This window comes from Canis lupus, chromosome 7, assembly GCF_011100685.1.
Source record: "Canis lupus familiaris isolate Mischka breed German Shepherd chromosome 7, alternate assembly UU_Cfam_GSD_1.0, whole genome shotgun sequence".
NCBI classification, from domain to species: domain Eukaryota; kingdom Metazoa; phylum Chordata; class Mammalia; order Carnivora; family Canidae; genus Canis; species Canis lupus.
Window position 1 is genome coordinate 20,162,914 of NC_049228.1, and position 16,848 is coordinate 20,179,761.

The following is a 16,848-nucleotide window of genomic DNA, read 5'->3' on the forward strand; positions in this document are numbered from 1 at the left end:
GATAGGTTATGGTTACAAGTAAAAGGATGGAAAAAGATATTCTACATCAAAAATAAAAAAAAATAAAGCTAGAATAGCTATACTGGTATCAGACAGCATAGGCATCAATGTAAAGAAAGTTACTATGGATAAAAAAAGACATTTCATACTGATAAAAGGGTCAGTTCATCAAGAAAATGAACCAATCCTAAATACACAGCAGTTGACAATAAAGCTCCAAAATACATAAGGAAAAAACTGACAAGAATAAAGGAGATATAGACACAATCCAAGATTATAATTGACAACTTCAACACTCTTTTCAATAATCAGTAAACTAGCAGACAGCAAGGATATAAGAGAACTGAATGACATCACCAATCAACTGGATTTAATTGAGCTTTATAAAACACTCCATTCAACAGAAGCAGAACACACATTCTCTTAAAAGGCACATGGGACATTCCAAGAAAGACCACATCCTATGTCAACAAATCTTAACAAATTTTAAAAACTGAAAGCATACAAAGTATGTTCTCAGACAACAGAATTAAACTGTAAATAAGTAAGAGAAAGACAACAGGAAAATATCCAAACACTTGGGAACTGAACAAATAACACATTTCCTTTTTTTTTTTAAATAATACAATTCTAAATAATCAATATTTATACAACCTATTGTTATATAACCCATATAGTAATAATTACAGGTTATATAATAATGAGTCAAAGATGACAGCTCCAAAGAAAACTGAAAATATTTGAATTGAATGAAAATACAATACAGTCAAACTTGTGAGACGTAGCGCAAGTGGTATTTAGAGGGTCAGAGCATGAAATGCTTATATTAGAAAAAAAGGAGGTTTCAAATCAGTAATCTAGGTTCCCATCTTAAGAAGGTAGAAAAAGAGGGCAGCCCGGGTGGCTCAGTGGTTTAGCACCTGCCTTTGACCCAGGGTGTGATTCTGGAGTTCTGGGATCGAGTCCCACATCGGGCTCCTGCATGGAACCTGCTTCTCCCTCTGCGTATGTCTCTGCCTCTCCCTCTCTGTCTCTCAAGAATAAATAAATAAAATCTTAAAAAAAAAAGAAAGTAGAAAAAGAAATCAAAACAAACCCACAGAAAGCAAAAACATAAGAGCAACAAACAACACTGACCAAAACAATGAACCTGAAAACAGAAAAATAGATAAAATAATCAAGGACAAAAGATGATTGGGAAAAAAATTGAATAAAACTGATAAACGTCTAGTAAGATTGACAAAAAAGAAGACACAAATTACCAATATTAGAAATGAAAGAGGGAATCATCGCTGCAGGATAATAAAGGAATACTATGGACAACTCTATGTAGACCTATAGAATTGACAAATGAAATTAACCAATTCCTCAAAAATCATAAAATACCAAAACTAAACCAGGATGAAACACTCACCCTTAGTATAATCTTTTATCTATTAAAGCAACTGACTTATAGTTTAAATTCTTCTCAGAAAGAAATCCACTGAATTAATCAGACAATTCCACTGAAGTAATCTAAGAACCATTTAAAGAATTAACCTCCACCTAGCCACAAAAAAGAAACTGATTTTATATAATCTCTTCCAGAAAATAAAAAGGAACACTTCTTTCTAGATCCTTTTATGAAGATAGTATCACCCTGATACTACAGCTATACAAGACAGTAACAAAAACAAAAAATTTTAAAAAGCCACAGTCTACTATCTTTCATGAACTGAGATGCAAAATCCTCAATAAAATATTAGTAAGTGGAATATAACGTATAAAAGAATTATACACCATGACCAAGTGGTGTTATTCTAAATACACAAAGTTGGTTTGACACTTAAAACTCAGTTATGCTGAGTGAAATAAGTCAATCGGAGAAGGACAAACATTATATGGTCTAATTCATTTGGGGAATATAAATAATAGTGAAAGGGAACAGAAGGGAAGGGAGAAGAAATGGGTAGGAAATATCAGAAAGGGAGACAGAACATGAAGACTCCTAACTCTGAGAAACGAACTAGGGGTGATGGAAGGGGAGGAGGGCAGGGGGTGGGGGTGAATGGGTGATGGGCACTGAGGGGGGCACTTGATGGGATGAGCACTGGGTGTTATTCTGTATGTTGGCAAATTGAACACCAATAAAAAATAAATTTATTATTAAAGAAAATAATAGGGGATCCCTGGGTGGCGCAGCAGTTTGGCGCCTGCCTTTGGCCCAGGGCGCGATCCTGGGGACCCGGGATCGAATCCCACATCAGGCTCTCGGTGCATGGAGCCTGCTTCTCCCTCTGCCTGTGTCTCTGCCTCTCTCTCTCTCTCTCTCTCTCTGTATGACTATCATAAATAAAAAATAAATAAATAAAATAATAAATTTTAAAAAATAAATAAAAAAAAAATAAAACTCAGTCAAGGGACACCTGGGTGGCTCAGTGGTTGAGCGTCTACCTCCAGCTCAGGGCATGATCCCAGGATCCTGGGATCAAGTCCTACATCGGGCTCCCCACAGGGAGTCTGCTTCTCCCTCTGCCTATGTCTCTGCCTCTCTGTCTCCCATGAATAAATAAATAAAATCTTTAAAAAAAAGCTATCAGTGTAATCTACTATATGAACAATCTAAAGAAGAAAAATCATATGATTATATCAATGAAAAAGCATTTGATAAAATTCAACACCCACTTGTGAGAAAAACTCTTAGAAAAATAGGAATAGAGGGGAATTTTCTCATCTTGATTGAAAAAAAAAAAAAAAAACTAAAAAAAAAAAAAAACCCAAAAAACTTTAACATTATGCTTAATGCTTTTTGCCCCCAAATCAGGAATAAGGCAACTTTGTCTCTCACCACTCCTATTCAAAGTCTAGCCATGGCAAGAAGGCAATAAATGGAAACAAAAGGAACACAGACCAGAAAGGGAGAACAAAACTGCTCTACTTGCAGATGACATGACTGCCTATGTAAAAAAGCCAAAAGAGTCTACAAAAAATCCAAGTAAGCAAGGTCACAGTATACAAGATTGGTACATAAAAATCAAATGCATTTCTACATACCAGCAATGAGCATGCAAAATTGAAATTTAAAACACAAAACCATTTATAATCATTCCAAATAATATGAAATAATTAGGTATATACTTAAAATATGTATAGGGCCTATATACTGAAAATTGCAAAATACTGATATAAGGAATCAAAGAAGATCTAAATAAATGTAGAAACATGTTTGTACTACTGTAAAACTGTACATAGTAAAGATGTCAATTCTCCCCCAATCAGCAATAAGTTTAATGTAATTCCTATCAAAATCCCAGCAAGGTATTTTGTAGAAACAACTTATTCTAAAATTTATATGGAAAGGTACAGACCCTATAATAGATAAAATAATCTTGATAAAGAAAAATAAAGTGAGGGATCCCTGGGTGGCACAGCGATTTGGCGCCTGCCTTTGGCCCAGGGCGCAATCCTGGAGACCCGGGATCGAATCCCACGTCGGGCTCCCGGTGCTTCTCCCTCTGCCTCTCTCTCTCTCTCTCTCTGTGTGACTATCATAAATAAATTTTAAAAAATTTAAAAAAAAACTTAAAAAAAAAAAGAAAAAAATAAAGTGAGAAGAATCATTTTAGCAGATATTAAACCATACTATATAGCTATAAGTAATCAAGTAGTAGAGGGAAAGACAGATGGATCTATGAAACAGAACAGAGCTCAGAAGGACACCTGGGTGGCTCAGCTGTTGAGCGTCCGCCTTTGATTCACGGTGTGATCCCGGCGTCTGGAATCAAGTCCTACATCGGGCTCCTGCAGAGAGCCTGCTTCTCCTCTGCCTATGTCTTTCTCACTCTGTCTCTCATGAATAAATAAATAAAATCTTTAAAGAAAAAAAAAATATAAGAACAGAGCCCAGAAAATAGACCCATGCAAATACCCTCAACTGACTTTTTACAAAGACATAAATAATTCAATGGAGAAAGGTAGTCTTTTAAACAAATGTTGTTAGAACTGGATATTATATTTTATATAATATTATAAATATAATAATATAATATTTTATATTTTATATAAAAATTAACTCCAAGTGGAGAGATTTCTAAACTAGCTATAGAGTTCTCAGTCTTGACACCAAAACCACAATCCGTCAAAAGAAAATCTGATAAGAAGAAAAACCAAACTGGAAGAATTACAATTCCAGGTTTCAAGACATACCACAAAGCTATGGTAATCAAAACAGTATGGTACTGACATAAAAATAGGCATATAAATCAATGGAATAGAATAGGAAACTCAGAAATAAACCCACATTTATATGGCCAATTAATCTTTGACAAAGGAGGAATGAATATGCAATGGGAAAAAAACAGCCTCTTCAAGAAATGGTGTTGGAAAACTAAATGGCTACATGCAAAAAGAATGAAACTGGATCACTTACATCATACACAATAATAAATTCAAATGGATTAAAGCTCTAAATGTGAGACCTGAAACTAAATATTCTAGAAGAGAGCAGAAATAAATTCAAAATGGATCAAAGACCTAAATGTGAGACAGGAATCCATCAAAATCCTAGAGGGGAACACAGGCAGCAACCTCTTTGACCTTCACCCTGTCTCATTAGATAAAGTTTTAGTATCCAAAGTCTACAAAGAACATATCAAACTCAACGCCCAAACATAAATAATCCAGTCAAGGACAGCCTGGGTGGCTCAGCAGTTTATGCAATCCTGGAGACCCGGGATCGAATCCCACGTCGGGCTCCCGGTGCATGGAGCCTGCTTCTCCCTCTGCCTGTGTCTCTGCCCCGCCCCCCTCTCTGTGTGTGTGTGTGTCTCATGAATAAATAAAATCTTTTAAAATAAATGAATAAATAGATAATCCAGTTAAGAAATGGGCAGAAGACATGAACAGACATTTCTCCAAAGACGACACAAATGGCTAAAAAGAAGTGAAAAAAATGCTCAACGTCACTCATCATCAAGGAAATACAAATCAAAATCACAAGGAGATACCACTTCACACTTGTCAGAATGGCTAAAGTTAACAACTCAGAAGACAACAGATGTTGATGAGGATGCAGAGAAAGGGAAATCCTCTTGCAATGTTGGTGGGAACACAAACTAGTGCAGCCACTCTGGAAAACTGAATGGAGTATGGAGATTCTTCAAAAAGCTAAAAGCAGAATGACCCTATGACCCAGCAATTGCACTATAAGAATATCAAAATAGTGATTCAATGGGGCACATGCACCCCAATGTTTATAGCTGCACTGTCAACAACAGCCAAATTATGGAAAGAGCCCAAAAGTCCATCAACTGATGGAGGAAGAAGATGGAATATTACTCAGAATGAAATCTTGCCAATTGCAATAACATGGCTGGAACTAGAGTGTGTTATACTAACTGAAATAAGTCAGAGAAAGACAAATACCATATGATTTCACTCATACGTAGAATTTAAGAAACAAAATATAGGAACATAGGAAAAATACATAGGAAAAACAAAATAAGATGAAAACAGAGGGACCCCTGAATGGCTCAGTGGTTGAGCGTTTGTCTTCAGCTCAGGGCATGATCCCCTTCCTGTGAGGAGCCTTGTCTCCCTCTGCCTGTGTCTCTGCCTCTCTCTGTGTGTCTCTCATGAATAAATAAATAAATATCTAAAAAAAAAAAAAAAAGGATGAAAACATAGAGGGAGGCAAAACAGAAGAGACTCAACTATCGAAAACAAAGTTGAGGGTTGCTGGAGGGGAGGTGGGTAAGGGGATGGGCTAAATGGGTGATGGGCATTAAGAAGGGCACTTGTGATGAACACTGGGTGTTATATGTAAGTAATGAATCACTAAATTCTATTCCTAAAACTAATACCACTCTATATGTTAACTAAATTGAATTTACATAAAACTTTGGAAGTAAAAAAACATTAAAAACAAGTTTGAAAAAGAATAAAGTAAGAAGAATCATACTACCTCATTTTAAGAGGTATTATAAAGCTACAGTAATCAAAACAGGGTTGTATTTTTGAAGAAACAGGTAGATTAATGGAGAATACAGAAATAGACACACAGAAATATAGACAACTGATTTTTGGCAAGTCTACAAAGGCTGTTCAGTGGAGAAAGCACTGACTTTTCAACAAATGATGCTAAAACAACTGGACATCATAGGCAACAAAATGAACACTGACCTAAACCTCACATCTTATACTAAAATTAACTCAAGATATCTTGACACTGAAAACACTACATTAAAAAAAACTGATACATTGGAATTTCTCAAAATTAAAAATTTTTGCTATCTGAAAAACACTATTAAAAGAATATAATACATACTACACATTGGAGAATCCATTTGAAAAATCACATATCTGAATCACATATCTGATAAAGCACTAGTATTCAGAATATCTAAATCTACTAGCAAGAAAACAAACACCACAACCAAAAAATGGGCAATGGGCAAAAGATCTGGACATTTCCCAAAGAAGTCTGTATATGGATGGCAAATAAACACTGTTGTTGTTCAACAACAGTCATTAGGGAAATGCAAATTAAAAATCACACTATGACACTACTACATATTTATCTGAATGGCTAAAAATAAAAATTATTGATAATACCTAGTGCTGCCAAGATAAGAAACAACTAGAACAGTTTGGCATGCACTTACATTATTCCTGATCATGTTTATACAGAAATCTGTACATGAATATTTATAGAGGCTCTATTCATAATTACTCAAGATTGGAAACAAACCAAGTATCCTTCAATGGGTGAGAATGGATATACAAATATGGTACATCCATACAATATAAACTACTATTCAACCATCAAAAGGGACATACTATTGACATACACAACAATTTGGATAATTCCCAAAGATACTATACTGAATTAAAGAAGCAAGCCTCAAAAAAAAAAATTTAAAAAATAAGGAACCTAGTCTCAAAAAGTTACATACTCTATGATTCCACTTATATGACACTCCTGAAAAGTTAAGTGTCTACTGGTAGAAAACAGGTCAATGGTTGCTGAGAGCTGAGGATGTGGGAAGACTGTGATTACAGAGGAGTAGCACCAGGCAGGTTTTTCATATGATGTTGCCATCCTGATTACAATGATGGTTACACAAATCTATGCATGTATTAAACTGATAAGACAAATACATGAGAAGAAAGTCAAATTACTCTACGTTAATTTATTTTTTAAAAAAGGAAATACTAACACTAGAGAAAATTAAACTCATTCAGGAAGGGAAAAGTTGCCACAGCATACTATTTGTCAACAGCATGTACAGTCATAATAATGTAAATATTGAATGGTCATCTAGTGGAAAGGGTGATACAATGACATTAGTAAGATAGGAGACCAGGGTGCAGAAATGATACATTTGTGTGTGGTGGGGTGAAAGGATGAAAGAGAAGTAAATCTTTCAAAGAGGGATGTAGAACTGAAAACTCAGGAAATAATCTAAACATGGTATTTAATTAAAGAAACAGAGGTAAATCCCAAAAGCAACAGCTAAAAAAGAGACGAAATTGGTTGCTCTTGGGGCACCTGGTGGCTCAATGGCTGAGTATCTGCCTTTGGCACAGGTTGTGATCTGGGGACCCAGTCCTATATCGGGTTCCCTGCAGGGAGCCTGCTTCTCCCTCTGCTTAGGTCTCTGCCTCTCTCTGTCTCTCATGAATAAAATCTTAAAAAAAAAAAAAAGGGAAATGTTTGTAAATACAAAATGCAGAGGAAAGGGTTATGGGACACTCTAAACTATATGTACATAATTCCTGTTGGATTCTCTTTATATTGTATCTCAGTACTAGTTTCTAATCACTGTATAATTCTTGAAGACTGCCCAAAGCAACAAGATAGAAACTTAACACATCAAAGCCAGATAATGCCTTTCCTTTTTGTGATCAAGGATATGTTGCTTCAACTTTGGTGTTGGTGACTGTTAAAGAGAAAATGTAATTCATCTGTGAAAGATGCTCTGAAGGTACTGAGAGCAGAAATGAAAGAGCTATTTTACTCTAGTCCCCCTCACTTAAGAATTAGATTAATTACATTTTCAAACAACTTTCCTTCTCCTACCTCATTTTCTTTCTTCAGATCCTTTAGTTCTGGGATGAACCATTGTGAGTCTTCTTCACAGTTGTTATCTTGGGTTTTCAAAGAACTGAATTCAGAATCCTTTAATGGCTCCTTTAACTCAGATTTAAGGTGACTGAAAGCCTTTGCATCATTAGTATCTTGCTAGTAGATATGAAAGAAAAATTATTTTATTTTCTGTACTAGTGCTGTTTCTAAAATCTGCATGCCTAAACATCTGGGAGGAATTTTTCACTATGGTTCATACGAAAGCTACATTATTTTCTAACTTTATCCATGACCCTACATCTTCCTATCCTGCTAAACTAGATCAGCCAAAAAACATTTACAAAGCACACATTATGAGATGTATACAGGGTAACTCTGTGAATCGAAAGATGAATGCAACAGGTCCTTACTCTAAAGGAACTCAAAATGTAACAGGAAGATACACAATCAGATAATCACTGTACAATCTTCAGTGTAGAGCCATCACAGAAATAGGACCAAAATATTATTGGAGAAGATGCCTTAAGAAGATACATTGAAGGAAAAAAAAAAAAAAAGAAGATACATTGAAGGAAGTAATACAACCTGTTACGATGCTTAAAAGAAGAGTAGGAATTATAGGGAATGAGGTATACAGAGGTAGGGAGTGGGTGGGTATGTGGGGTGTGTGTGTATATAGCACATGGATACAGGCTGAGGTGGGACACAAGAACTTTAAGTCTTATCCTTTTACAGGAAAGATGGCCTTATTTCATTTTTGAGGCTGAACTATGATTATTTGAATACATCACCACAGTGATGAAAGAATACTCTAAAAATTGTAAAGGTTGTATTCAATTCACTACTTAAGTATCAAGAAATATAACTGTTCCATCAATCAAGTAATAATTATTAAGAAAAATTCAGGCTTCAGGAAGATCTATGGACCCAAGAAGCCTAATTAATTTTAATATAAACTAGAAATCTACCATTCTTATACTATTTCAAACATGCAACAGTAAACATTTGTACCTATTTTTCAGAACAGGTTAATCTCCCAGTGGTCAAACTGGCCTCCTTTTTTATCTAATAGTTAATAAATGTCTAACTAAGAACGTAAGATCATCTCTACAATTTTATTTTACAAGTCAGATATATAAAACATATTTAAGCAAGATAATATTTTCAAATTTTATTCAATGAAAATAAAAAGCCTTGCTGGGCCCAAAACCACTTTGGCTCTCAACCAAACACATCCTATATTCATCCTGTATTAGCTCAGTACTTGTTGTCATGAGGAATATAAGACTCAGAGGACATGTTTACTTATTCGTTCAAAAATCATTTAAGTTCTTACTTTGTGCTTCATTTTACTTCAATCTAAAACAGGAATACAAAAGTACCAACCCAGTAAAGTGATCATAAAGATTAAATTAGTACATGAGAGTGCTTAGAACAGTCTCTCCCATGTAGTGCAAGTTCAATAAATGCTACTGCTGTTAATTTTTTAAAATTTTTATGACTACTACTGTTGGCTGGAATAAAATATAATAGTAATAGTAGTAGTGATAATAATATTGTTATTAACCATGAGTGGGCATCACTAAAAGGTTTACAGAGAAAGTAAGAAATGGAAACACTAGAAGAATCTGAGGCATGCAGAGGGAAGAAGAACAGCATTCGGGTTAGCCTTGATGAAGTCACAACTGCACCAAGGCAGTAATGGAATTTAGCGTATGTGAGAAATTGTATAGGAGAAAGCATGAATGCAGCAAAGATTTAAACTAGCAAATAATGAGAGGCAAAATACTGTTAAGATCATTGCATAAAGTTCCCAAACTTTCTTAGGTTTGGAAAGCCTCAGTTTCCACACCTGTTAAATAAGGATAATTGCAGTAACTATATGACAAGGTTCTATGAGGATTAAATAATAGATTATGCTTACAATGCTTTTTTATAATGTCTGTCACATAATAAGTATCCATTAAATGTTAATAATAATAAAAATAATTATAATAATATTTACAAAAACCTCTTACCAGGGTAGGTAATTCATTCTCCTTTGACTGTGGACTTATCTCTCGGTCTTCATTAAAATAGTGCTGCTGGGAAGGACAACCCAGTTCTGTCAAGACCACATCTTCTGGCCCTGCACTGGATTTAGTATATAAAGCTAAAGGGTTGAGTTCTCTGAAACCCTGCAATTAATACAAGGAAGGGTTTAATTAGAGAAAAAGTGAAAAAGTTAGCACTAGCACTTCATAATTTTCAAATGTTGTAGAAATGTATTATTTTCTAAAATTTAACAGTTAAAAAATTTCAAATCTGAAACTAATGATGTAGTATTTGTTGGATAACTGAGTTTAAATTAAAGAAATTAAAAAATTTTAAATTACATATTGAAAAATTTTCCTAGGCACAAAAATTATCAACATCAATATTAACAGCGATGTAGACATCACTATGAATACTTGCAAAATAAGAGTGTTGTCTTTTCTAGGAAGACCTCAAATAAATAATTTGAGGTAAGATAGAATCCTCAAATCAATTATTTAAAATAAAAGTATTCACATTATAATCAGCCAAAGGTAGTTTTTTGGGGTCATTTAAAAATTAAGAGTGTTTCTGTATAAAGAAGGCAGGCATCTCACAGATACCTCTAAGATTAAAGGATCTATCAAATAATCTTATTAAATTATCTTACACCTTGAAGTGTTGAAAGTAAATAAAACATATTACAAAACACATCCAGACTGCTCCACCTTAGAAGGGACATTTTCTCGGCATACAATAGCATGGCCCTCTGTTCTCAAGACATGATGGAAATAGACATCTTCATTTGAGGATGTATCACACAGAAAAATGTTAAGGATTCCATCTACATATTCATCCACTACCCCCACTAATGGCTTCAAACCACACAACTTCTGGAATTGTATAATAGCTCTGGATGTCCAATGTTCCTGAAATATAATCAAGATAGGAGATTGAGATGATAAATTCAAACATGAATTATAGTAACCATACACAAAAATAAATTCCTGATGAACTAGAGATTTTAGTGGAAAAATAAAACCATAAAAGTACTAAAATAAACCACTACAAGATATTTATGATTTGGGAATAAGAAAAGTCATAATAAAGGGAAAATTATGACAAATGTGATTATGCTGAAAATTTTATTATTTATTTGGTGGAAAACTTTCATTTTCAGAAATGATTAAGTTAAATTATTGGACTAACCCTCCCATAGAAACTACTAAAATTCTAAATAAAATATTTTTTATTATGTCCAAAAGCATGAAAGAACTGTCAAGAGAGTAACAAATCATCAGGACTGAATTAAAGGGAAAGTGAGAATTATTTTGCCTTCAAAGGGAAAAGAAACGAGACTTCACAAGGATTCACAGTTCAATTTTCACATCACCTGACATTACACAAATCCTCAAGTTGTTCATTTTAAACACATATACCCATTAACATGGGTCCCGACTGGTAGTATTCCTAGGTACCTGGCAGAAGCAAATGCAAATCTCTCTAGAGGTAGGCAATCTCAGCCCATTATTCAAAAATTCTTACAAACAATTTTTCAAAGACAATGAACAGTATTTAGGCAAAGATAAAAGGCATACCAAGAAATAATCACAAGTAAAAACAAAGAAAAACAAAATAAACCTTCAGAAACTTTAGATATTTTATTTTTAGACAATTATAAAGCAACTAAGCTTACTACACTTAAAATAAAATAAAATAAAAAAAGAGATGAACTTGAAAGTTTCCACAGATCGGCATCTATAAAAATTCATCTAGCAAAATCACAAAGAGAGCTTTTAGAAAGTAAAGATACAATAACCAAAACTTAAAACCTAAAAGATTGATTCAGTAGCAGATTAGATATAAAGAGTAAATCAGTAAAGTGGAAGATAATCTGGAAAAAAATACCCAGAATGCAATATGGAAAGACAGAAATATGTAAAATACAGAAGAGTTTTTAAAATATGGAAGATTAAATTGAGAAAGTTTAACATACTTTTAATTGTGTTCCCAGAAAGAGATGCAGAAAGAGAGAGGAATATAAATATGAATAATGGGGAAAAGACTATAATAACTGAAGAGATGATGGCTGGGAATTTGCCAGATTTAATAAAAAGTAACAAAGCACAGAAAAAGGGAGTTCAATGAACCACAAAGTAGGATAAATAAGAATAAATCCACACATAAACATACTAAAACTGAAGACACAGGCAACAAACAGGAAATGCTAAAAACAGCTACAGACAAAAAGGACACTGCCTTCAAAGGAACATCCATCAGCCTGATGGCTGACTTCTCCAACAAGGTAAGGGAGATGGGAAGCCACTAGAATATCTTCAGGGCACTAAATACATTCCCTGTCAACCTAAAATTCTCTACCTAGTGAATGTACCTTCTAAAAACAAATGCAAAATTACGTTTCCAGGTAAGCATAACACTCACAAAATGAAATCTTTAAAGAATACAATGCAAATAAAAGGAAAACCTTCCCAAGGCACTTGAGTGGTGAGAATGAAGAGCAAAGAAATGGAGAAATACATGACTAAATCTAAATGAACATTATTTAATGTGGTCAATCCCTTGAGGGGTTTAAAACAGTAACAATTATACAACAAAAATAGATCAGAAGAGGAGGTTAAAGAAGAAAGTATTCTAATGTCCTCACATGGTTACATACATATGGGTTGTATTTCCTAAAGTAACCCTAAAATAGGATAGTGTGTTACTTAGTAGAATGATTAGAAGACTTTTCAAAATAATGCATGCAACGTGAGAAAGAAAAAGAATAGGTAAACCAGTGATGTTTTATCAGGGCCACTAGGTTCTCCCAGGGCCGGCAGAGTTTAGTAGTAGTCTAGGGATTTGGGCAGACTGCAGTCGCTGATTTTGAAACACCTACTGTGGCTCCCTCCCGTCAAGGATTTCTCCCTTAACTCCTAGAGATTCCGCCATTCCCAGAAAAATGTCCTCTAACTCTTCAAGCCAGCAAGGCTATAGATGGGGGAGCGATCCCCGATAGAAACTGAAAATTTCCTGATCTTACCCTGCCAGCTTGACTTCCAAGGGTAGATTTCTGCTTTTCTGTTGCTTTGGATTTTGCCTATGGGAATATTAGTCCCACCATGTTACTCTTTTGTTACTCTGCCATTACCAAATGCATTAACTACTTTTGAAACCAGAAAAAAAAAGTGAGATTCATTAGTTTAGTCAAAGATCTTTATTAAGCACCTAACATGACACAACCATTGATCTAGGCACTAGAGAAACAGTGAACAGATAATGTTCCCCATCTTAGAAGCTTACATTGTGAATTTGAACAATTAAGATAATACCAGATAGTATTATAAAGATAAATAGCAATGAATGACTGAAGTAGAAGTGTGCACTGTAAATCAGCTGGTCAAGGAAGCCCTTCTTGGTAAATAATATTTGGGCTTAAATTCTGAATGACAAAAGGGGCCAACCAGGAGAATTCTTTGAAGAAGCTATTCCAATGAACAGAGTGGGCAAAAGCCCTAAGGTCAGAAGCATTTCAGGAAGGAAATAAGAAAACAAAAAGAGAAACAAAACTGGAAGCCATCTGGCTAATATGAGAATAATGAAGTCAAGTGGCTCCAAGTGGGTCACAAAGCTAAGCTTCCTGATGGAAACAGTAAAGAGAAACCTAGTCAAGGCTAAAATGCACCCTAAAAAACAATCCTGAATACAAACTTGCACAAAATGATAACCGCATAAAGTATTTACATACTGAAAAATCAGAACAGATTGAATGTCTAATAAAGGGATAATTAATCTATGATATACATTAACCTAACATTACTATGACTATTAAAATTGAGAACTATGGTAACATATAAATTTATGCTGTAATAATGCTGAGTTAAGAATATAAAATAATACTATTTTATGTAATCCTGAGAACCCTACGAAAACTCTGACCCTCAACATCAAATAAACCAAACTAAAAGAAATACATCTAATTTCTAAATTGAAAGTGTTTGAAAGGTAGAACATATTTCTTTTTCTTTCCTCCATTCTGTGTTTTTCAGATAAAATTTTTAAAGGATTAATCCATATATATGTAAGCAACTGGTAAATTAAACAGACAAATGTAGTGCAAAAAGTGTGTATGGCATATATAATTAAGAGTTCTGGGGTCCCTGGGTGACTCAGTCGGTTCAGCATCTGCCTTCAGCTCAGGTCATGATCTTAGAGTCTTGGGATGAAACCCCATGTCCAGGGTCCCTGCTCAGTAGGGAGTCTGCTTCTCCTTCTCTCTCTACCCCTGCCCCCTGCTCATGCTCCCTTTCTCACTCTTGCTCTCTCAAATAAATAAAATCTTCAAAAAAAAAAGAGAGAGAATTCTGAGAGAAAAACACAAAGTTAGGTGTATGATAATCATAACTACTTAGACAAATATACCTATATGGATGAAAATGCCTCCTGCTTCATCCCACTCCAATGATCTTGCACAGTTATGTTACTAGACAATTCTTTAAAAAACATATAACTGAGTACGGTGGTTCCCTAGGTACATCCTTTAATTGCTCCCCAGCATCTAAAGGACAATGCCCAGACTCCTGAACACGGATACGGATCCCCACCTCAGGGTCCTGTCCATTTCTCTCGTATCACTTGCCATCCACCAACTCCAGCTCATTTACTGCCATGGAAACAAAGAGAGCCATCAAATTTGAGATGTTTTATGTTACCCTCCCTTTAGCTGAAACATCTTTTTTTTGTCTAGTTATAGTCCTAATCTTCTTTCAGAGAATTCCACTCCAATACCACCTCTACCACAGGGTCATCCCTTACTACCGTGAATAGAGAAGTACACTCCTCCTTTTGCACCTCCAGCACACATTATAAATATCTCTACCTCAAATATGACACAGACAGTGATTTCTGTCTTCATGTCTATCTTCCAGACTATTCACAACGATTTCTTTTAGGGCTTATTCCACATTTTATTTTTGTATCCTGAGATCCTAGAACTGTTCTCAGCATCAAATGTTTGCTGATCAAATGGAGAACAAACATACCTCTACTGGTCTCACCCAAGCCAAAGAACACGGGATAGCCTGAGCTGGAAGCTTTGTGTAGCACCACCTGCAAGAGATAATCAAATACACAAATATTTAATGATATTTTAAAACTGTATTTTATAGACTCTCTAATCCATTCTTGATTTTAGCTATTCATATCACTTCAGAGTATTTTATTCATGCATTTTTAAGTTAATGTCTTATACTTTAAAGCAATCTAAGGAACAAAATTTTTAAACATAACAGCCTTTGAAAGCTATGTAATTAAAGTAAAGGGAGGAATAGACCAATCTTCATGCTATATAAATGCAACTTTTAGCATGACCCCAAAAATCATTTTCTTAATAAGAGATTGGAATTTAGTCTCATGGTCCCTTCAGATTCACAGTCATGTGAAAGAAGACAGGCAATTATAAGACCCCTGTGAAACTAAGTGACCATATACCAAGTCCATCTGCACTAAGAACAAAGAGGGATGCAAGGGAAGAGGCAAGAGAAAAGGAAGAGCAATCCTAACTCCATGTAGCTTCAGCAGGAGGTATCAAAAGTTAAGAATAATTTATTAAGATTTGTTAACTCACTTGAGAAACCTCAGGGAAGACTTCTGAACAGTTCCAATATTTCCAAAGTCTGGGTAGAATACTTCAACTTCCTGTTTCCCAAGGACTCGGTGGATAATGACCCGATACCACCACTTATCCTCAGAAATCCTTACACAACAGAGATGTCCTGGTTGGATAAAATACTCGGGCATGGCATATCGATCAGAAACCAGTTGGTTAGAATAGCAGCGCCTACAGAATTCCATAATACAGGGAATTACACAGGGGACAAAAATATCAAGATCATTTTTACTGATGTAACAAGAGCAAGAAAGTCTTGGCAAAAAGGAAAAAAAAATCCCCACTTTTTCTGATTTGTTAATGCTTACTAAGACTAATTAATTTTACTTTCCTCTTTCTTATCCCAATCTCTTCTCTTCAACAACAATCCTCTTCAAATAGAAGTTATACACTCATTTAAACTCATACTCTCTGAACAAAATGTAATCCAACTTTATTCCTCAGCATTTCCTAAAATGGGTGTTTTTAAAACATCAATGGTCTGTTCATTCCCAACTCCAATAGCCTGTCTCCCCGGGTTTTGATATACTTGCTTTCTCTGTAGCATGACCTCTGACCCCATCCTCTTTCCATCTCTATCCTAGTTTCTAAGACATTGGCTCTGTAATTGCCTTAAAAGTTTGGGTTCTCTGGGCTCTTCTTTTTAGGAAGTATATAGAAAGTATAAAACAACAAAAACTTAGGCTTTGGAGCCAATGACATGCGCTTAAATCCTGACTCCATCATTTACTAGCTGTGTAACTTTTTTTTTTTTTTTTCAGTTTACTTGCTGAGCACAGAGAGGATAATAAAACCTTATTTCAAATATGTGAATGTATGGCAGAGAGCCCAAATACAGTAAGCACTCCTTAAATATTATTATTCTTACTGTATACAGCACCATCTCGCCCATTTTCATATCTTATGAAAAGATAAACTGGTGATTCTCCATCTCAATCTTTAGACCCTGAATTGCTTCTGACTTTACAGATGTTAGTTGTCCCCAATTTTCATTTTCCTTGCTTCTTCCCCTAGTAATAGAATCCCAAACTTTAACTGAGCCATTCAGATTTCCCAGGCTCCCTTGCATCTAGATGTGAATAATACGTTCTGGGCAATGAAA

At 34.9% G+C, this 16,848-nt stretch overlaps 1 protein-coding gene across 5 annotated transcripts in view; it reads right to left on the reverse strand.

The window, feature by feature from the left end:
• The window catches only part of TDRD5 (tudor domain containing 5), an 86,759-nt gene that overhangs the window by 14,752 nt on the left and 55,159 nt on the right, over positions 1-16,848 (reverse strand). For all 5 annotated transcript variants that reach the window (XM_038542352.1, XM_038542349.1, XM_038542350.1 and 2 more), the window contains 5 exons: positions 15,705-15,917; positions 15,121-15,187; positions 10,807-11,007; positions 10,084-10,242; positions 8,060-8,221 (listed from right to left, as the gene is read on the reverse strand). In XM_038542352.1, the coding sequence (XP_038398280.1) occupies positions 8,060-8,221; positions 10,084-10,242; positions 10,807-11,007; positions 15,121-15,187; positions 15,705-15,917 (802 nt within the window). The remainder of the gene's footprint in view (positions 1-8,059; positions 8,222-10,083; positions 10,243-10,806; positions 11,008-15,120; positions 15,188-15,704; positions 15,918-16,848) is intronic.